At 37.0% G+C, this 23,578-nt stretch overlaps 1 protein-coding gene across 16 annotated transcripts in view; it reads left to right on the top strand.

The window, feature by feature from the left end:
* Positions 1-23,578, top strand: part of dlg1a (discs large MAGUK scaffold protein 1a) — a 154,139-nt gene that overhangs the window by 3,913 nt on the left and 126,648 nt on the right. For 15 of the 16 annotated variants that reach the window (XR_008387125.1, XR_008387126.1, XR_008387124.1 and 12 more), the window contains exon 3: positions 4,751-4,872. Coding sequence is in view for 12 of the 16 variants with exons in the window: in XM_053636760.1 (XP_053492735.1) it covers positions 4,751-4,872 (122 nt within the window). In the remaining 4 variants the exon portion in view is untranslated. Of the gene's footprint in view, positions 1-4,750; positions 4,873-6,543; positions 6,642-23,578 lie in introns of those variants that run through there. The other variant, XM_053636773.1, reaches the window with a different exon arrangement.

Here is a 23,578-nt window from a genome sequence, read left to right as displayed (position 1 = left end):
CAAGATGTCTGAATAGTTAATGTTAACTGTTCAGTTTTATAAGACTAGTATCCCTTTTTGATCATAATGATGTTAGTTAAAAAAAACATAATAAAAGTTCTGAGTTTTAAAATATTCAGGATGATAGAATAATGGAAATATTGACCTATTTATGCAATATTGAATGAAAACCTTTAAATGTTTACCTACTGTGGAAATATTCTTCTTAGTAGGGAAGAAATTATTTTGTATTTTACAGTATCTTGTACTGAGGATCACTACCATACTATATATGGTATATTGTGCCTTTTCCATGACTGTATAAATGTTTGTGTAATATTGAGGAACTCTGCATTCTTAAATGATGTTTAATTGTAAAATGTAGAGCTGCAACAACTAATCGATAAAATCGATAATAATTGATTATGAAAATCGTTGTCAATGAATCTCATTATCGATTAGTTGGTCTGCGTGCGGCACGCGGGAGATTTACTCATTACATTACTTCTGTTCCGAAAACATGCTTCGGAGAGTAAATACTAAAGTTGTGTCCCAAATGAAGTACTATACACTTACACTATGCACTCTGCACTACCGTCTAGTGTGTGGATTTTAGAAAGGTATTATCATCTCAAATTATATCACTAGCGATGATATAATTATTTTTATTAACCGGAAGTATAAGCTGCTTCCTAGGCGACTGCGCATGACGTCATACACACGCTAGCATTAGCAGACACCCTAGTCACCGATAATGACTTCCTTCAGTTTACTTTCTGTCAGTGTTACCTTTTATTCCCAACATGACCTCGGTCACCATCAGATGGAGGCGAAATCATCACGTGACTGAGAAAGAAAGTCAGAAGTGCAGGGAAGCATTTTATATTAAACACCGCGGAGATCAAACAGTGCTGCACGAGCACAAACTTATGTTTATATCCAAAATGCTCCACTGTGTGTAAGGGGCTTGGAGAAACTAGTGCAAGCTGCTTAAAAGGTTTAGTTTAATTTAAGTTTCTTGTCATTATATGCTGTATTTGCGAGAATTTGCGCAAATTCTCTCGTTTATTATAACGGAAGTGATGTATTAGTAACGAGCCCGTGTTGCTGATCACGTGCTGTGTAGACGCGCAATAGGAGCGCGAGTAAGAGCTGTAATGTCTAATTAAAACACTATGATCACAAGTAAAATAATGTCTAATGGCAGTGAGTAACAGAAACCACAAGGTGCAGTGAAAGTGAGTTTTTATTATTAATTTAGGACTGTAGTTTAATTCGGTGCTTATTGTGCATCCATAAAAAATAATGCATAAATACTATAAAATAAATTTTTTATATATATTATATAATTTTTGTTTGTATTGTGCACATAAGTATTTATTCATTATTTTTTATGGATGCACAAAAAACACCGAATTAAACTACAGTCCTAAATTAATAATATATATTCTGGTGTATGTGTGTTGGGTTCTTTTCTGTTTTGTACAAACAGTTGTGTAAATTTTAGTCTGAATTTATGTTTGTAACACTCAGTTTGTGGATTTTATTTTAAATAAACAAAAAAAAAGGTACTGAAAGTTTGCTCCGCCCCATCCGATTAATCGATAATAATAATAATAATAATCGGCCAACTAATCGATTATGAAAATAATCATTAGTTACAGCCCTAGTTAAATGTATTGGCTCATCTCTGTTACATGGTGCTGTTTTAGTCATTTTGGATCAGATGTTTTACTTGCATAAGGCTGAGTCTTTTTCTAATAGATACTGACGTGTGTGATATACAACGTCTGTATATCTCTATATATCTGTTTCTGTTTGGGGTCACTTGGTAGTTTTGCTAGAAAACGTTATAAATATGAGGTAACACATAGGCCAAATTCCCTTAGTCATTCATAACAATGAGTAAGACCAAGGAATATAGCTGTGATGTGCAGCAAAAGGTTGTTGAGCTTCACAAAATGTGAAGTGGTCATAAGAAAATAGCCCATTTCCACCATCAGGGCAATAATTAAGAAGTTCCAGTCAACTGGAAATGTTATGAATCAACCTGGAATTGGAGGTGTGTCTATATTGTCTCAATGCACTGTGAAGAGGATGGTTCGATTGGCCAAAAAATCTCCAAGGATCACAGCTGGAGAATTGCAGAAGTTAGTTGCATCTTGTGATCAGAAAGTCTCCAAAACTACAATCTGAAGTCACCTACATCACCACAAGTTGTTTGGAAGGGTTTCAAGAAAAAAGCCTCTACTCCAAAAACAAACTCGGGTGTCTTCAGTTTGCCAGACGCTACTGGAACTTCAAATGGGATCGGGTTCTATGGTCAGATGAAACCAAAATAGAGCTTTTTGGCAATAAACACCAGAGGTGGTTTTGGCACACAGAGAGGTAGCCATATGAAAAAGTACCTCATGCCCACAGTTAAATATGGTGGTGGCTCTTTAATGTTTTGGGGCTGTTTTTCTCCCAGAGGACCTGGACATTCTGTTAGGATACATGTGAACTCAGTCACGTTGATACATGTGAACTCATACACGTGAACTCAGTCAACAGAAAGGAGAAGGTGCTAATCATTGTATTTTTGTGTAGCTGAAAACAGTTCTGTTCTAAAATAACATTACACTCCCTGGCCAACATTTTTCTCCAAATCAACTTACTACTGAGCCAGAATGTAATCTAAGCAAAGATCTGAGAAGTTAAGAGTGCTCAACATTGGCATCTCTGTCTGTTCTGGGAGTTGAACTCACAACCTTCCGGTTAATACTACAGAGTGGTTTACTGGCAAGGGAAAGTGGTCAGGTTTGTACCTTATTTCCAAGCAGTAGAGCATTTGGCTCAGTTTACTTCCTTGACCATTGTTCTGTTGTTGTAGAGGGATATTTGAAGCTGTGCACTATGGCACTTGCACGGTGGCATAGTTTTTGATTGGGTTTCAAGCAAAAAGCCTCTACTTTCCTCCAAAAACCAACTCAAGCATCTTCAGTTTCCCAGACACTACTGGAACTTCAAATGGGATTGGGATCTGTGGTCAAATGAAACCAAAATAGGGCGTTTCTGTTGTTTGTAGAGGGATATTTGAAGCTGTGCACTATGGCACTTGCACGGTGGCATGGTGGTGCAGCAGGTGACTTAGCAGCCTTACAGCTGCAGGGTCCAGGGTTTTATCCTGAGCGTGAATCATAGTGTACGTAGTGTTTCGCATGTTTTTCCTCATTTCTACTTTCCTCTCGGTACTCTGGTTTCTTCCCAGGTTTCAAAAATGCTATTATGTGGATTGGCTACACCTATTTTCTCCTGTGTGTGTGTGTGTGTGTGTGTGTGTGTGTGTGTGTGTGTGTGTGTGTGTGTGTGTGTGTGTTGCCCTGTGATGGAGCAGCGTTCCATCCAGGGTTTGTTTCTACCTCATGGCCAGTGTTCCTAGAATAGACCCCGGATAAACCGTGACCTTGACCAGGATACAGCAGTTACTGAAGATGAATGAATATTTTGATTTGATGTGTTGTATTTTTAGTTGCTTGTTGTCTTGTGGTTTTAAGTTCTGTTTGGAATTTATGCATGTTGCTTGTGCAATACCGACCTAACCAACCTAAACTGGACTGAACTGCAACATTAGTTAACATGAAGATACCCACTTCAGCATGAATACACAATAAGTAATCTAAACAGAGTAATAATCTGTTAGCATTAAATACAACAATAATAAACTAGCAACACTCCACTATTTTAAGTAAGAGTAAGACACGTGTGTGTGTGTGTGTGTGTGTGTGTGTGTGTGTGTGTGTGTGTGTGTGTGTGTGAGAAGTAAGTAAGCTGAGCTGTCGAGGGATTTGTAGGACAGGATGTAGAGGCCTATCAGGTCTCTTTCCAAAGAGTGGTCCATTAACTCTGAAAGCCACTTGGCTCTGTAGCTTTGCTGAAGCAGTGAGATTTTAACAGGATTTTATGCGTATTAAAAGTGTTCCAGAAAATAGGTAAAATATGACGCTTTAAAAATAAGCATTGAAAGAGTCAAGTTATTACTTAGTAGTTGAAAATTTTGCCTGGTGGCATGGGATATTTTGAAATGATTGTAATAATTATTATATTTTTCTTTAGTTTACAAAATCACTTAATAATAACAAGAACAACAATAATATAGCACTTTTCAGTTTCAGTTACATACAATCTCAGTTAAAAATAAGTCCGCACAAGGTATTTATGATGAAGCACTTTAAGGAGCCAATGTAATGGGTTCTTTAATGAATTAATAACTATAAATCTGCGAACTGATGTGAATCATGAGGATTTTATTTAAAATATCTTAAAGTGCTGCTACTGTTTTTGCTCAGCGTGGACTTGATTCTGACTTGTAAGTAGTTTCGATGAAAATGTCTGCCGTATGATTTCTATGTAAATATATTGATGCTGGATAAACAGTCTACCAGGTACAGCAAATGGTCACCTGGAATGTTAGAAAAACAAGAGCATTACATTTAAAAAAAAAAAAAAAAAAAATGTTTATCCCTGAACATGTAAGTCATTAAAATGTTGTACCATATAAGTATGAAGAGTATGATTAAATGTTTGAATGTGTGAATGCTGAATGTTTGACCAGTTCCTTATCATAAAACACTGTAACATAATATTGGGTATGTACATGTAATATTGAGCTGATTGTAATATTGCTTTTATTGATAAAAAGCTGCATTAGTTAAATGTCTATGTCTAAACATTATTTAGTAGCAAAAAATATTATTGTATATTTAGATTTTTTTTTTTTACCCTCTTCCAGATATCCAAGAATTTTATGAAGTGACCATATGGGAGAAACAGAATGAGACTACAGAGCCCATAAAACTAGCAGAGCATTGTCCTCCTGCTAAAAACGTGACCTCAGAAACCCGCACTAGTAAGGTAAGCATGGAAAAAATGTTTCTGTTCATTTTAGGTGAAATTGCAGTACACGTACACACTGATTACAGCCGTGTTCACTGATGAGCCTTTGAGATGTGCTTGTAATTTGTAGTCTTTATGCCCAGGTTTCCCTTCATGTTTTTCTTACTGAGGCAGCATCATGAGCTGTTCTCACTAAAAAGAGCTGAAATTGTGTTTGACAAGACGAGGAAGGAAGAGCAAGGAGTGTCTAATAGTAGACACTGCTAGAGTGTGTATTTTTAGTTTATCTGCCGGTTGTAACTTCCAGGATGTTTAAAAATATTCAGAATCAATCGTACAAATGGATATGATTTACCATACTTGGAACTGATCTGAAAACATTTTTATACATGTATATATGTTTAAATCTTTTCATATCTTTTGTGCACATAGAGAAACCTCTCTCTCTCATGTGTATCAAATAGTTGCAATGTGACCTTTACCTTTCCGGTAAATCATAATTAGGCTAATAATATAGTCAGCAGTATATAAATGGGCAGTACAAATCTTTAAAGTGTGGCTGCATCCAAAGAGCTTTACCATTTATAAATTTTTAAAGGCATTTGTAGTTATGAAGTTCAGATTCAAATGCATAGCAAGTTGCGATTGAGAAGACATGCTATTATGGGAAAATAATTACGAATGAATTTGATTAGGTTCTAATAACCGCACGTCCACAAGTGTTTTATTTCTCTTACACCACATCAGTTTGCCAATGTTTATAGTTACATAAGAATCAGAATCACTTTATTTTGCTAAGCACATTTGCATGTACCAGAGTATGGGAACAACAAAAGTGTAACTGTGCAAAAAGAATGTGCAGGAGTGTTTAAATCGGGGTGCTGTCAGTGCAAAATATTAAACACTGAAGTGGGAAGTGAGAAGTGGGTGTGTTTTTTAGAGTTTGTTGATAATTGTTACAGCTCTTGGAAAGGAGCTGTTTCAGTATCTTGTGTTTCTTGTTTTTTACTGACCGGAAGCACTTGCCAGAGGGAAGTTTCTGGAAAAGGTGGTAGCCGGGGTGTCTAGGGTTAGTTGACCAGTTTGACCCTCACCAGCCTCTCTTTTTATTTATATATATATATATATATATATATATATATATATAATATGGTTTTTTTTGTCTCTCTTGAAGTTAATAAGCCAAAAAGTGCAATGTGTTGTATTACTGAGAAGCCACAAAACTCTTAAAGATTTTCTCGGTGTCGGAAAACTTCAACGAACAGCTATACATTTGATTGTTAATAAGTGCTGACACTAGAGACTCCTTCCAGAAAATGCTGAATAACATCTCTTTATAGAAAACCTCACCATATCAACAATTACATGTGTTTTAAATAAATAAATAAATCAAATTATGTAGACCATCCGCCATACAAGTCCCTGTAAATTAGCTGTTACTATAGAAACAATAACAGATACATTGAGCACGATCATTTTAAACCTCTGAATTACTGTGAGAGCACATTTGATTGGGAATGTATTCCATTGGATGGCACTGTAAATGACAAAAAGAGAATATTTTAACATAAGTCTATCATACTTCGCAAAATATTTAATGCAGAATGCTTTTTTAAGGATTACGTGTATGAAAGTAGCCCACTTGAATAAGATAATTTTGCTAATTTATTTAAAATTCCTGATTGTCAGGTTCTTTCACATCCAGCATTGAAGACAGACATGTCTTCAGGGTTGCGGAGGGAGATAATTGCGCCATGTGCAGTGGACATCTAGACATCTAACTTGGGGTATTCTTCTCAGCTACCAGTTTCTTCCCCATTTATGGAATAACATCAGATCAACATGGCTGCTCACAGTATGAACAGTGTAAAGTTTACAGTGTAAAGAACAGTGTAAAGTTTGCAGTAGTTTATAGCAGCATTAGCTTTAGATCAGTTAATATACAGACGCAGTACTTGGTTAATTCTATAACATTGGCCATACTAACTGCTGTTTTGAGCCGGTAATTATCAACATTAAAGTTATCACTAAAGTTAGCCAGCTAGCTAAATTTACTAACTTGTTGATAAGCTACTCAATATTGTGTGCTGTTGTTGCCATGCTGCAATTTCAGTCCAAAATGTTCCATGAATGTTTTAAGTTCACTATAGTAGAACAGTACCAATTGCCACTCAGGCCTGTAACTGTACAAGTGTGTTTAAGCTAGCTTTATGTGCTCTGAGAGAGCAAACAAAACCCTTGCCTTCAATGTTATATTTTCCACTTTGCACAGTGAACGTGCCAAAGTGGGAAATGACGGTATTACAACATGCAAATGAGCACTTACAAGGCACCACGAACGTAGCATTGATCTCTGCAAATCAAAATCACACTTTTTTTTTCCCCCTCAATGTTTTACCTTCAAAAGCACAGAAATAATTATTTCCCCGTAGTCTTTAAAAACTTTTTCATCTTTGAAATGTTACTTTCGCAAGAGGAGGACTTTTTTATGTTTAGTCCTGAAGACATTTCACAACTGACTGGGCGAGACTTCACGTTTTCAGCTGAAGTTCCTCAACAGAAACGATAAAGCCTCTCGAGCGGATCATCTTTAACATACCACAAGTTCAGGCGTGTAAACGACGACACGTGACAGACTCCTGTTCTCCAAGTCTCAAGGTGAAAGTTGAGTGCTGGATGAATCTCAGTCTCTTTAGCTTTTCTGCCACTGGGCTCTAATTTTGCAAGCTCCTCCTACACATTCCTTTTGATTCAAAGCAGCATGTGACAGCAGGGTGTGAACTCCATTTCATGGCTAATCGAATTTCTCCACTGAACAATCTAATTATAGTATTTATAGAAAATGTGGTACTTGCTACTTGAAGACGATGTATATTTCTTGTTTCAAACATGTATATCAGATTTAATTCAAAGAAATCCACTCTATAGGCTTGAAGAGGGATGCATCTCTTCTCAACAACACACAGCGACGACAAAAAATAGATCATGTGGTTGCAGATAAGCTGAAAACACTTGAGATATCTGCTTTGGATAATCTGTTTATCAGGATGTTTACATGTCGACGCTACAAATTGTGACGAATTTCCATAGGAAGGAATTGACAATCAGACCTTTTGTTTTGGAGGTATTCCTAAAATACTGATGCAATTTCATATGAAATAAGCCTGAATTTAGTTTGTTGTACCAGCATCTGTAATTATGCGGTTAATGGTGTGGCGCAAACAACATGAGTGTTTTTGTTGTTGCTGTGTAGATTTGCCGTCTGCATTTTTAAAGCTTATTTTGCTCAGATAGATTATATTACCATAATCAAGTGATGATGGTTGTTGATTTGATTTTGATTATGATTTTTTTAGCTTTATGTAATGTTTTATGATATTACAATATTGAATTTTTAGAAGCACTACATTTGCTTATTTATCATACTAAATACTCTTTCAGTTTGTCCATCTGTATTTCATTCTAGATAGAACCCTTCAAAATAGCTTTTCCCTTCTTAGTGAGAAAAGATTGAGTTGTTTTAAAATGATTGGAACTAATCAGAAGGCTAAGAACCCTTTTTTTTTCCCTCCCTAAGAGTATACCTGTTACCAAACGGACTCCCTTTAAGTTGACCATATATCATCTCTTCACTTTCACTTTGTTTATCGAAATCGCACTCTGGCTGCGTCCGAATATCCCTACTACTAGTAGTCCAAAATCAGTACACCAAAGGAGTAGTATGTCAGAATTCTCAGTATTCATAAAACAGTAGGCGAGAAATACCTGGATGACCTACTGCTTCTGCCTCGATTCTGCAGTGTGGAAGCTATGGACACTGCGTTATCCCATAAGGATAATCAATCAAAATCAAAATCAAAAATGGCGCCAGGCAGCGTGTCGGCTGTTTGTAAGTTGTTGGTCACTTGACAGTGCCAACATGGCAGCTGTAGTATGTCCGGATTGTATTTATTCTACAATAGTACAAAAATACAATTTATTCACAATGGCCATATATACAGTAGATACTGAATCGACTGCAGTAGGTGCTGTCACAGTATGCAATTTCGGACGCAGCCTCTGACTTTTTAGATGACAACCCAAATATGTCTTTTCCCTCACCTTTTGAATTGATCAAATGCCTAATCCAGACAAGGTTGTACTGTATATTAACACTTAAATAGAGGAAGGTTGTACGGAAAGGTTAAATTTAGCCTGAAGAAAGTAAAAAGCAGGATATTTGCATCACTAGTTGAGTCAACAGGAAACTATACCAGAAACTATTGACTAACCACCAAGGTAGGACGATTTTATTTAATTGATGGACTATGAGATGTGAACATGTTGGAAAAGGTACAAACAACCCAACACCTAAAATCACAGTCTGTACCGCTTTAACTTCAGAACTTCATTGCGTCTGATCTAACGAAGTCTAAGTAATCCAAGGCTATAGACAGTATACACTAATAATGCTCTCAGAGGAGTATTTTACATTTCCTGAGGAAACATCAATACCTCCATTTGGGTGATGCATATATAATGTTAATTACTGTCTTATTAGAAGCTTTATTATTATAAGAGAATTCTGAATCCTCAAATGTTTCACCAGTGGAGTTAAACAAATGAAGAATGATAAGAATTAACATCCTTATTCTGTATAAATGGGTATATAAAGGGTTCAGATCTTGTTTTTGGATTTTTCTTTTCTGGTCAGACATGAAATGAAACAAATATTGCTCTACAGTGTGTACACATGGAATTATGTATTTTACAGTAATAGATTTCATAGAGTTCATGCATTTATAAGTGCATTAATAATAGCTCACACTTATGGGAACGTTGCTTGTGAGCTCTCTCTCTCTCTCTCTCTCGCTCGCTCGCTGTCTCTCGCTGTCTCACACACACACACACACGTGTGTGTGGAGTTTTCCTCAGCATCCTCTCGTGGAAAAAGCAACGGTAAACACTTGGTTCTTTTGAGCAGCATGGTTTTGTCCAAATCTACATCCTACTGGATTATAACTAATGATTATAGTAATATTTAGTGGTGATGTGTGCGAGTGGTTGTTCTGTGTGGTAGGGTGCGGTTTGGGACAGAGCTGGTGTGGATCTGTAGTGCTGGAGCAGATGAGAAGTTTGTACCGAGATTCATGTTTCTATGCCTCACGCACACACTCCCATGCTGCCGCTCACGCTGAGACACAGGGCTGCTAGGAGGAGATGGTGAATGCACTGAACACAATGGACTGCTTATGCATCGTTAGTACTAAGGTGAAGGTAAGGCTAATGTGTGTCTAGAAGTTTTTTACGCCCTTAAATCTCTTATCTTATAATGAACACTTCTAGCCCTGACTGGGCATTATTTATTATATTATATAATATTAAGCCTTTAATGGTCTTAAATCATTGGTCAGGAATTTAACAATTTAAAAAATATATATATTTCTTTTAATTAAATTTTTAATTTATTTCATTTGGTACACCCGGACATGTTAGTTTGAATGTTACATTAAACATTTTAATCATTATTATGATTTTAGCTTTGTATACAAGAAGACTATAGAAGTGAATTTCCCTGTTTCTAGCTTTTAACCAAACACTTCAATGTGTAAAAGTAAACAAGCAAATGATGGCATAGGAGGTCTCAGGGGTGCATTTGTTTAATTCTTACTAATTTCCTGACCAATGATATGTTGTTAAGCCCATTAAAACTGAATATTTTGCCATTTTGGGCTTGTCACATTTTTATGACCATGAGTATAAGCCCAGTTTTTAAAAAACATGCTAGTGTAGACAAAATTGGAACTAAAGCCAGTATATGCCAATTATCATTATGCAAATTACAATATTCTAACTAGTTTCTATATGTACAGATCAAATATGTATTAGCATATTTGATCTGTATTTGCTTATAATAAGTATTACTTAAAATTTGAATTAAAAACACTGCAAGTTAATTCAGTGCTATAGGAATTCATTTAACATGGTACAAATTCATTCAGTGTTGAATTTTCTGTACGCTGTAATAGGGTAGGTTAATTATAATTTTTTAAAAACCTTTGTTAGAATTGATGTCAGTTGAAACCCATAATCTGTGGAGTTTTTATTTATTTATTTATTTTTATTTAATACAGGCAGAAATGAGAAGGTGAGCATGTGATATAGCAAATATAGAATGCTAATATAGAAAATGAATATAGTAATACTAAAAATATGATTTTTTGTCTGCGTATACATGAATGAACTACACCAGTGATCACTAACCCTATTCCTGGAGCTCTACCTTCCTGAAGACTTTAGCTCCAACCATAATTGTAACCATCTAATCATTGCTTTAAGAAGTTCTTGATCAACTAAAACAGGTTTGAGATGAAACCTTCAGGAATGTAGATCTCAAAGAACAGGATTGGTGACCACTGAACTACACCATGTTTAGTAGGAGAATAGGTTAAGATGTGCTGAGAGTCTAACTTTCCTTTCCCAAGCCCAGGATCTAAAGTTAAATATTTGTTTTAATACCATTTTGCTCAGCAGTGACAGTACTGCTCAATTCCTTTAACCAGACAGGTCAGAAGCATGGCGTACAAACTTTTTTTTTTTGGTCGTAGTCATTTTCATGAGCGTCGGAGATTGATGGTTAGTAATTTAGATATGAATTGGAACAATGTGTCTTGAAAGTATTTGCTTTTGTTGGTTTAGTGTAAAGTCAGCTAAAGGAACAGCTTTTCTGTTTCAAATGCACCACACATTTATCATTCATGAAAGTGACCAGACTGGAAAAAGTCCCTTTCCATCTAACATCTCAGTAACTGTTTAGTGATTTATTGTAAGTGATCTATGTAAAGTACAGGGTGTGGGATGAATCATTCAATAGCCATATCCCTTTCAAGAACTTGTAGATGATTTATAATTCAACGTTGCTCGAGCCTACTTGTAAAGGAATATCTGGTATCCATTAAACAGGTGGAATTTGTAGCAGAAATCATTTGGACTTGAGGGCGAGCATGAGCATGCCCGTGTGTCCTTCAAACATGCACATGAAATATGTAAAAGCTTGATTTTATTTAATGTGTTTGCTCCTTGGTGAGGTTTGTGTCCCTAGGGCACAAACCTGCACTGTTTCTTTAAATTCAGATCACTTTGGCCCATATTTCATTCACTGATTTTCCTGTCCCCTGCCATATGACTGTTGTGTTATCATTTCAACTTTAATGTTACACCAAATAGTGATGCGATTAACAGCGTGCTGCTGGTGTATAAATTGCTTGGTTAATTCCAGTAGTGAAGATGAAAGAAAGCTGAGATTTATTCATAGATTGCATGAGATTTTTTTTTTTTCTTATCCTTTTATAAAGTACATTGTACAGTGTGATTTAACACCCCCTGTATTATTTTTTCTTTACTGAGTGCTTTGGCCTTTTCACAGGAGTCTCATAAAAGTATCAAATGTAGATGCCACATTTGAGATTTTTTTTTTCTGAAGCATGTAACCAGCAGCAAAGATATGACTGAAAAATGTTTATTATCTTTTATACCACGGCACTGTTGAATTCTCAAATCAGGTTTGTTGGAAGTGTTTAATTTTTATGCCTCCACTATTAGATCGTTCATCCGTCTGTGCGTCCGTCCATCCATCTGTCTATTCATGTGTCTGAGGTTCTCGTGAGATTAGCGCAATATCTCATGAACAAGTGGTTGAATGTCTGTTGGATTTATATTGAATTATGAACGTAACCTACAGATGGACTAATTTGATTTTGGAATTGATCCAAACCGGGTACTGGTCACAACAAGGTCAAATAGGATTCGTCCATTCAGCCACAAGTGCATTAGTGATGTCAGGCCTGGGGTGCATTTCAGTTTACCCAGAGGTGTTCAGTGGGGTTGAGGTCAGGGCTCTGTGCAGGCCACTCGAGTTCTTCCACTCCAACCTTGGCAAACCATGTCTTCATAGACTGTACTTTGTGCACAGAAGGTTTGTCATGCTGGAACAGGTTTGGGTCTCTTGGTTCCAGTGAAGAGAATTGTAATGCTACAGCATACATAGACATTCTAGACCAGGGATGTCAAACTCAAATTCTACCTGGGCCACTTCAGCATTTTTGTGAGGCCCTATATGGGAAATAAATGAAGTGTGTATATTAGAAATGCATTAGAAATGATTAAAAATGGATGTTTCTAGGAAAGAGAAAGGCTAACAGAAACTATTCATGTGAATTCGCCATGAGATAATAACATGTATTATACTGATTATAAACTTTTTATCAACACATCCCTTTAATAACATGTTTCTGATGAGAAACAGGATCAGCCAGTTGGAATGATTTATTTTTCCCATTTCTGCTCAAAAACTATAATTGTTGGTCTCTGAGGCATCCCTGTCGATGCCATCGATGTAGAGTTATACTTGTTTTGTGTTCATGTTCTTGACTTCTTTTGTTCCACTAAATCAGAGATGCATGATCAGGGTCTCAGAATCGGTAAGATGGATGGAGAAATGTGACTTTTTTTTTGCTGACCTCCTGCGCTAGTCCTGGGTGTCGGAATAGTGAAAAAGACTAAAAAGTCACGTACACTCTTAATTTAAATGTGGATTGTTTAAATCTGACTTCCAATTTCAAAATAGTAGCACCCAAAAATAAGTTTTCATAGTTAGAGTGATATTCATAATATTCATTTGTAAAATAGATGAGTAATACAAAAGAGGATATTTTCTCATTTACATTTATGGCATTTGATAGATGCCCTTATCCAGAGCGACTTACATTTATCTCATTTATATATTTAGCTCAAGGCCCCAACAGTGGCAGCTTGGCGGTGCTGGGTTTTAACCTCACGACCTTCTAATCAGTAGTCCAACATCTTAAACACTGAGCTAGCCTTGTTCATGGCCCCATTTGTAAATCGAGTGACCGCTAGTTTGGGAACCTGTGCTTTAAAATTATGTGGAACCCTATAATTCCCTACAAAACGGCTTTTGAAAAGCAATGAACACTAGAACCCTGTAGAGTTCTTGTTTCAAATAGTGTACAAACTTCTAACAGGCACTGTAACTTTCGAACTTGATCATACAGGGAGTAAAAAGTTTCACACTGAATTATACTTTAAGAGGCTTAACTTTTATCCCTTAATTGTCTTTGGAATGAAGGACCTATTTTTGCTAGGGAGAAAATAGACTCTTAATTTTTCTCAGTGGAGTTGCTGTGAGAGGGATCAGTAATGACATGTTCATAGTCAGTGTTGTGTTGAGACAGAATTGAGACAGTCTCTATGTTGTGTGGAGAGTAGCAGAGATATGAATGGAGGACTCGGACAAGAAATAATGTAAAGTATCACTTTACAGTATGTTTTAATAAGCTGTTATAAGTTAGTGCAGTAGATAACATTTGGGGTATTGTGTGTGATATACATATACATCACTCACACACACGTCTACACACACACACGCACATGTATGTATGTATGTATGTGTGTGTATAATATATATATATATATATATAATGTATGTATGTGTGTGTATATATATATATATATATATATATATATATATATATATATATATATATATATATATACATATATATATATATATATACATTATATATACACACACACATCTATCTATCTATCAATCTATATCTATATATACACATTATATATATATATATATATATATATATATATAAGTATATATATTAGATGTATTAGATATGTTGGATGTAATTTAACAAATAATTTTATATCAACCCTATATATATATATATATATATATATATATATATATATATATATATATATATATATATATATATATATATATATATATATATATAATTTATATATATATTCTATATATATATTCTGTGTCGAGTGCTTGGGGGGGGGGGTTTGCATAAAAACAAATCACACGCTGCTGATGAATAAAAAAAAAGAAAAAGAAAAAAGATCAGATTGTTTCTATGACAGTGAAATTAGATCAGACTGAATCTAAACCCAGAGTTATTTATCATGAAAGCGTTGAATAATTTTGAGACTGGAGAAATCATTGAGTTTCATTTGCAGTTGAATTTGGGGAAACCACTTGAAGCATTCATTGTGTTGAACTATTTCAATTACTTTAGTTTGATTTGTTCATTGCAAACAGCTAAAAGTCTGTACATTTTTACAATAAACCTGATTTGCAATGGGGATTGAATAATTTTGATTGCAACCGTTCGTGTGATTTCCTCATACAGTGAATGTAGCTGTTGTATTTCCTCACACTTTGTCGCAGTTATTGGATATCTACGTGCTGTGATGAAATGGATATACTGTAAGCCTCAAGTTAGTTTGTAATCAGATTCCCGCTGTGGAAATATCAGTGATACTCCTGTGCTGCAGTCAGAATGGAGACTTTAAATGCAGTTTCACTTCTAAAGTGCTAGAACTTTACCTGAGGTTGAGATACATGCAAAAGAGAAACATTTCAGACATTGTGGTTTTCAGAACTATGTATAGTAGAAAATGTCAACGTTTCCCAGGCTTCAAAGCACTCAAAGTGATAGTCGGACACGTTTTATTTCTTATTCCAAAAGTATACGGTCAGGCACGTGAAGGTAATGCATAAGGGAAGCTTATAACTACCAGTTCAGAATTGTGCATACTACTAAACGTCTAAATGTTCACATGGTTGCGAAGTTGTGAAATAACCTCAAACAGACTTGCTTATCTGGTTCTGACCCATTATTTATGCAAGTTTAGAAATAAAAATAGACAGAAGTGCATGGTATAGCTAAAAACAGTACTAGCAACAATTTTCTAACTGGAATCACATCCTGTCTCTGCAAAAAGTCATCAGTCTCAGATATGAGGTATGTATGTATGTATTTATTTATTTATTTATTTTCACTTTTGGTGCATTCAAAAATTATGATTAAGATAAATAATTCCTAATTGAATAATCCAGATGTCGCTTGATTACTTTTGGAGCTCCAGTGCAGAAGCAAACTTGAGACAACTTGGAATGGAGTAAGGGGAGAAGTATTGTGAAAATGTTACTTATTTAAAATCAAAGCAATAAAGGAAATATTAGCTATAATGCAGGCAGTAATATTCAGATTAGGGTAATAGTCAGTTTAGAAGACATTTGTTATACTGCTTGCTGACAGGGACAGTTCTCAGGAATGCACAAATCCAGCCTAAATACTTGCCTACCTATACTGCTGCCTCATGAGTGGAGCTATAGTGACAATATTATTGTGTTGTCCATGATGATAAGAATATTTAGCATGATATGTCACTGAATATATATTGTAACATCCAGAATTTACGTACTCATTATGATTCAGTTGATGTTCAGTGCATGTATCTGTTTGAGGTTATTTTCATGCAGTACTATGTGAAATTCTGTGTTATATTTGACCAGCCATTTATGTCAGTCATTGTTCTTATGTGGCTATGTGTTGTGGTCTACTTTGCACATGCATATGTTAGAGCGTATTAATGTAATGTGACGTGACAGACACCATTGATGATAATAAGTGTGTGTGTGTGTGTGTGTGTGTGTGTGTGTGTGTTAAGAAAAGGCAGAGAGTGTGGCAGTGTGCTAATCTTCCTCTCCTTCCTCTCAATGAGTCACAGTTTTTGCTCCCCTCTGCTCCTGTGTATGCATATTACATAAGATTACTCACAGTCTCTACACACATCTCTCTCACTCATTCACACACACATACACACTCATGATGGACTTTTTTTGTACACACTCAGGGACGTGCTGCGAGAGCCAGGCAGGGATTGGACAGTGGGTGAGAGATGCAAGGAGAACATTCTGGTTTAATGAGAGCCCCAGCTGTCCTGTCTTGAGCTTCATGCTGTTGTTTTCTGATCACGAGCTGATTTCTTTTTAAAGGCGAAAACCTCATTTGCACAATCCTTATTACTCATGAAAATAAACGATTGAGAACATGTGTCAAAGTACAGTGCAATAGCAAAATGGATCCAAGGACACATTTAAGGATTATATTGTCTAGTTATGTATTAAAGTTTGCAATTATAGCATAATATTTTACTAAAATATTATAACACATTTACCAGTGTCCACCTTGTCGGCAAGGATTTTCCCCTGCAGTTTGCATATGTATATGTAAATGCATTCTTTTTCCAGAGCATCAGAAATAATAACAGAATGTAACTGTAAAGTGTGCAAATACTGCCCAATAATCACACACTGGAGGTCTTCTCGATTTCATTGTATGTGCACTTACCTTCACATTCCTAATGCCAGAATTTTTTTTTCCATTTTGGAGAAATATTCAGGCTTAGAAGTGCATTTCTAGGTCATGGCCTCAGTCAGACGATCTGGTGGTCTAAAGAGGTAAGCTAGGCAGGCCAGAATGATCAAAAGCCACCTGGTTTAATACACCTACTAAGTTTAATGTTTGAGTCTTGTATTGTGAGCACAGGCATGTCCAAAGTGTCCGTAGTGTATGAATGGGTGTGTGAATGTGTATGTGATTGTGTGCCCTGTGATGGATTGGCACCCTGTCCAGGGTGTACCCCGCTTTGTGCCCGATGCTTCCTGGGATAGGCTCCAGGTTATCCGCAAAAGGATAAGCGGTATAGAAGATAAATGGATGGATGGATTGTGAGCACAATAAGAGATATACTGCCTGGCCAAAAAAAAAGTTGCACACTAAAATTTCATTGCACTACCTTTAAATGGTAAATGGTCTGCACTTATAGAGTGCTTTTATCCAAAGCGCTTTACACTGGTTCTCATTCACCCATTCACACACACACTCGCACACCAATAGTAGCAGAGCTGCCATGCAAGGCGCTAACTTGCCATCGGGAGCAACTTGGGGTTCAGTGTCTTGCCCAAAGACATTTTGGTATGTGGAGTCACGTGGGCCGGGAATCGAACTGCCAACACTACGATTAGTGGACAACCTGCTCTACCACCTGAGCCACATCCGCCCTTTAGCTTTCATTATAGCAAACATTCACCGTGGCATTGTTTCGACAACCTTGTGCAACGTGACAGCATTTATTTCCATCCAGAGTTGCATTCATTTTTGGCCGAGATCTTGTATTGAGGACGGGAGAGTTGAACCACTCCGTAAAGTCTTCTCCAGCACATCCCAAAGACTTTCAGTCGGGTTAAGGTCAGGACTCTGTGGTGGCCAATTCATGTGTGAAAATGATTCCTCATGCTCCCTGAACCACGCTTTCACAATTTGAGCCTGATGAATCTTGGCATTGTCATCCTGGAATATGCCTGTGCCAGGGAAGAAAAAAAATCCATTGATGGGATAACCTGGTCATTCAATACGTTCAGATACTCAGCTGACTTCATTTTATTGCCGGATAATGTTGCTGAGCCTAGACCTGATCGACTGAAGCAACCCCAGATCATAACACTTCCTCCAGAGGCTTGTACAGTAGGCACTAGGCATGACTGGTACATCACTTCATGCACTTCCCTTATTACCCTGATGCACCCATCGTGTTGGAATAGGGTAAATCTGGACTCATCAGACCACATGACCGTTTTCCATTGCTCCACAGTCCAATCTTTATGCTCCCTAGCAAATTGAAGTCGTTTTTTCTTTAGTCTCACACTGATGAGGCCACAGAGCAGTTTAGTCCCAATCCTGTAAGTTCTCATCGCATTGTGCATGTGGTAACATTGTGCATGTGGAAATGCTCTTACATTCACTATTAAACATGGCCACGAGTTCTACAGTTGATTTTTTTTATTTTTTATTATGAGACTTCAACAAGAAATAGCAGTTGTATGAAATTGTTTTTGATGCGCGTTGTGATGATGTTACATGACGCTACTTGGCCCAAATCTGTGGAAAATCTGTGGCGGTTTTGAAAAATTCCAAGCTTCTCAGAATATTGCAGAGTTTGCTTGATTTTACGTTCATTTCTGTGATCACAAAACCGCAAAATCCTGGATTGACAGCTTTAGGAACATATAAACTGTATAGTGTATATCCATGTTATTATGTATGATCTGTGAATTAGGAATGAACTGGGGTGGATATTGGCCTAAAATGCTCGATCAGGTAGGACATATTTTCTGATCCACTGGCATTCTTTATGCTGTAATTTCGTGTGATGCTGACTGAGCCAACACAGATCTCACACTGAACATATGATGTAAAGCCTGTCGCTATCACGCCTGGGATATTTTACGTAACTGGGCAGCAGAAGCTTGGAGAGATTTGGCTCAGTTACTAAGAGGATGGACAAAGAGGATCAGGTATGAGCTGATACTCATCAGCGGTATTGTATCAAAATGTAAAAATTGCAATCAGGGCATGCTTACTGTAAATGGCATTTGGTAAGTCGATCTCATCCAGCGTGCATTCCTGCTACATGTCCAGTGTTTTCGTGACCCTGACCAGGATAAAGAGCTTATTGAACGTGAGTGAGTAATAGGGCTGCAACAATATATTGCTTGTTAATGTTATGCATCAGTGTTGTTGAATTCTTGATTCTGATTGGCCAGATGGTCTTTAATTAATTTTCCATAACAGCAGCTCTGACCGCAGTGCCGGCTGCAAGGCAAATCACAGATTTATATCTATGCACTTGTTCTAATACTTTCCTGTTTCTATATTCAGAACGAATTGATGGTTCATGTAAACGGATGTAAAGATTGTGTTATTGGTTCCTGAGTAGCACCAAAAACATTTGCTTCAACCATCCATATAAAACCATAATGAACTTTCCTTTACTTTTACAATATCCGTTGTTACCCACATGAGGATGGGTTCCCTTCTTAGTCTGGTTCCTTTCAAGGTTTCTTCCTCTTAACATCTTGGGGAGTTTTTCCTTGCCACAGTCGCCACCGGCTTGCTCAATTGGGATAAATTCACACATTTAAAATCTGTAAAGCTGCTTTGAGACAATGCCCATTGTAAAATGTGCTATACAAATAAAATTGAATTGAATTGAATCCATGGTCAGAAGCCAAGAGAGCAAACTTGGCCATGCAGTCTGGGTGGGAGGGATGGCATGCTCTCTCTCCCATGTCAATCATAGCCACACTAGCCAATCAGATGATCTGTGAGCTCATGTATGCGGAAGAGGGCAGATAGCGCTTTCCTCTGGATGGCTTATGCTGCCCTGTGATGCTGTGTGAGCAACATTTCAAAAAGTTGCATTTGGCTGGCTTCATGTGTCTTTTGAGGAAGCATGTGTTGGCCTTCACTCTCCCCGTTTAGTAGCTGTCGTATAATAGGGACAGTCGGCAAAATGTGTTTAAGGGAGAAAAGAAAAAGTGTGTGATTGTTGATATGGTGAAATTTTCTGTGAGTAGATCTTTATTTAACGTTGTTGGAAGAAGTCTCCGGTGTCGTATCTTTCTAAGAGTTTGCTGTAAAAGTGTTCCTTTAAAGTTTTCTGACACAGGAAAGTCTTCAGCACAAAATGGAAAAAAGATGTGACATTTGTGTGAGCCTACTAAATATGTTCAAATAAACACAAGCAACTAGTTAACTGCACCACATTTACCTCTTGTACCAATTATTTATTATTATTATTATTACTTTTTTTTTAAAGACTCTCAGTTTAGAGGAGAGCATTGACCTGGCACTGTAATAGCTCTGAGGTTTTGTATAGGTTGTAGAGATTTATTTAATTTGAACTCAAATGTCACTAAATTCAGGGCCATGTCTATATTAAAACCTTCTGTATGTACAAATTGATTGAGCAACTATAGTATACTATACTAGTATGAGAACTAGTATAGAATGCACACAATCCTCTTTAATCCACAGGCTGAGCCTCTTCACCAGTTGATCTAATGAGACACCTGTGGACTCGCCCGAGGTTTATGCCCATCCGAGTATATGTGACCCCACTGGCATGAGTGGAATTAATTACCTGTCCAAGTGTGAGTGCGCTGAGCTAGAACGTCAGAATGGTCTGTGCTCCAGGCCATTGTTCCAGGTCTATTTTAAGTCTCCTAGCTGTCTCTAGCATGATGGAAAAGAGCTCGCATGAAGTTACCTAAAAACCAACCACTGTGTTAAAGGAAGTGTGCCACATTGGACCGCCAATCGGCAAAGTCATGCCTGTTGTCTTATTCGTTTCTCAGCAGGTAGCAACGCTCCACATAAGCAACTGTCACCTCCTCTCACAGTCTGCACTGGGGTGTAGAAAGAGAGCAATCTCTTTATTAGTAGGGGAGCAGAGGAAAGCTGCTTTCTGTGTGTCAGTGCTTTGTGTTTAACCAGGTCAGGACCAAAACATTCCCACCCTTTAAAGGGGACACTCCCATCCAGATGCTTCCTCCATACCAGTGGATCATGCGGATGGTCATCCTGCTTGTCAGCCAACTTAAAGATGGACTGTTGTAATGATTAATATCCATTAGTAAGAACTAGTTTTATTTCATTAGTAATGTTAAACAGTCCCTCCAGGATTTAGCAATTTTGTGATCGCACAAATTAACGCAAAAACGACCTCTGCAATATTAGGAGGAGCTTGCAATTTTTCAAAATTACAGTAGATTTTCTGCAGATTTGGGCCAAGAAGCATAATGTAAGCCCTCTTCAATTCACGTGTGTCGAACATGAGTACAGCTAAAAGGTCTCATTTACCAGCAAACATCATTGTGAAAGAACTCAAAAAGCACCAAAAAAACCCCCTCCAAATCTCAAATTTTGAAAATCAAGCATTTTTGGTGGCAACAATCAGGAAAAAAAACTCCACGAAATCCTATACGGACTGGTTATATCACTTTTACCAGATTCTGCTACCAAGGTGGACCAATAAAACATTACATTATTACATTAATACATACATTAAATTATTTGTGCATTTAAGCACCATTATGCTTAACTGGTAAAATCAGTCGATTAATTTGGTACAAACCACAAGGTATCACGAGGTGGGTAGTTAAGTGCAACCATATAGGCTAATAAAATGAGTGAGCACTTGAATCTTTAGGAAAGAGATTATTGATAATGTCTTGAATGTAGCACATTGTGCTTGCACCGTGACAAAACAACACTGAATAACAGTTTGGCTATGACCTGTGGTTTTCTTTTGCGTTGTACTTAAAAACCTTATTTTAGTTTAGCCATGTATTTATTTTTACTCAGCATGCTATTGGAATAGCATTCTGTAGGGTGACACCGTCACACAGCGTTTCTTTTAGCGTCGTTACTTCAGATCCCCAGCGTCTCCAGTTCAATCCTGAGCTCGGGTTGCTGTCTTTGTGGAATTTTGCACTTGGCTTTTTTCCTGCCGGTCTGGTTTCCTTCCGCCTCCCAGCAGCATACCAGTAGGTGGATTGGATAGGATAAATTGACCCTAGGTGTGAATGTGTGAATGTGTGTGATGGACTGGCATCCCATCTGCGGTGTATTGCTGCCTTCCTGGAATAGGCTCTGAACCCTGACCAGAATAAAGTGGGTCCTTAAGACGGGGGTGTAGCACCAAATTTTGGGCACAGTTTTTCCAATGTCTGCAAATGTAATATTTAGCCAGTTAACTGGCTTATGGTAACATAACATATTCACAATAAGTGAATGTATTGTAGATATGTCTTCCAGTGTCATCATATGATATCATTTGTAACATTGAATGAAGCCTCTGTATTTTTTTATGACTATTTTTGAAAAGTGGACAAACCTGTTTTGGGGTAACATGGACTTTTGGAGAACGGAAAATAAACTAGAGCTGCAACAACTAATTGATAAAAATAATAATAATCGATTATAAAAATGGTTGTCAACGAATCTCATTATCGATTAGTTGGTCTGCGTGCAGCACGGAGGAGATTTACTCATTACGTTGCTTCTGTTCCGAAAACACGCATCGGAGAGTACAGACCAAAGGTGTGTCCCAAATGACATACTATACTCTTGCACTATGTACTCTATGGTCTAGTGTGTGTGATTTTAGAAAGGTAATATCATCTCAAATGGAACAACCAGCATTTTTTTACTAACCGGAAGTACAAGAACATTAAACGCATGTAATGCGACGCCGCTAGCTTTAGCAGAATTCCCAGAGTCACCGGCAATGACTTATTTCAGTTTACTGTTTATGTCAGCATTACCTTTTATGCCCAATATGACCTCAGTCACCATCAGACGGAGGAGTAATCGTCAAGTTACAGCGGAAAAATGTGTGTGACCTCCAAGTCGTCTAAGGCAGGGGGGCATTTTATATTAAATGCCGTAAAGAAGACTAACTAAAGAAGACTTGTGTGGCACGGAAGCACGACAGTGATGCACGAGCACAAACTTATGTTTATATTCAAAATACTCCACTGTGTGCAAGGGGCTGGGGAAACTGGCATGAGTTGCTTAAAATGTTGAATTTAAATCAAGTTTTTTGTCATTATATTGCTGTATTTGCATGCTTGCTGTGTAAATTTTGCTGTTTATTATAACAGGAGTGATCTATTAGTAACGAGGCCACGTTACTCCTCACTCGCAGTCTAGACGCGGTGATAAATAGTGAGAGCGCAAGTAAGATCTGTAATGTCAAATTCAAAGTAAACATAAGTAAAACAATATGCCTAAAGTTAGTGAGTACAGAAACCACAAGGTGCAGTGAAACTGAGATTTTATTATTAATTTAGGACTGTAATTTGATTATCGGTGCTTTTTTGTGGATCCATAAAAAAAATCTATATATTTATATTATAATAACAGTTATGTTAATGTAAACTTTCAGTCTGAAGTTTATATTTGTAGCACTCAGTTTGTTGATTTTATTATATATATTTAAAAAAAAT

The sequence above is a fragment of the Ictalurus furcatus genome, chromosome 11, assembly GCF_023375685.1.
Source record: "Ictalurus furcatus strain D&B chromosome 11, Billie_1.0, whole genome shotgun sequence".
Lineage (NCBI taxonomy): Eukaryota > Metazoa > Chordata > Actinopteri > Siluriformes > Ictaluridae > Ictalurus > Ictalurus furcatus.
This window is presented reverse-complemented; position numbering and strand designations above follow the sequence as displayed.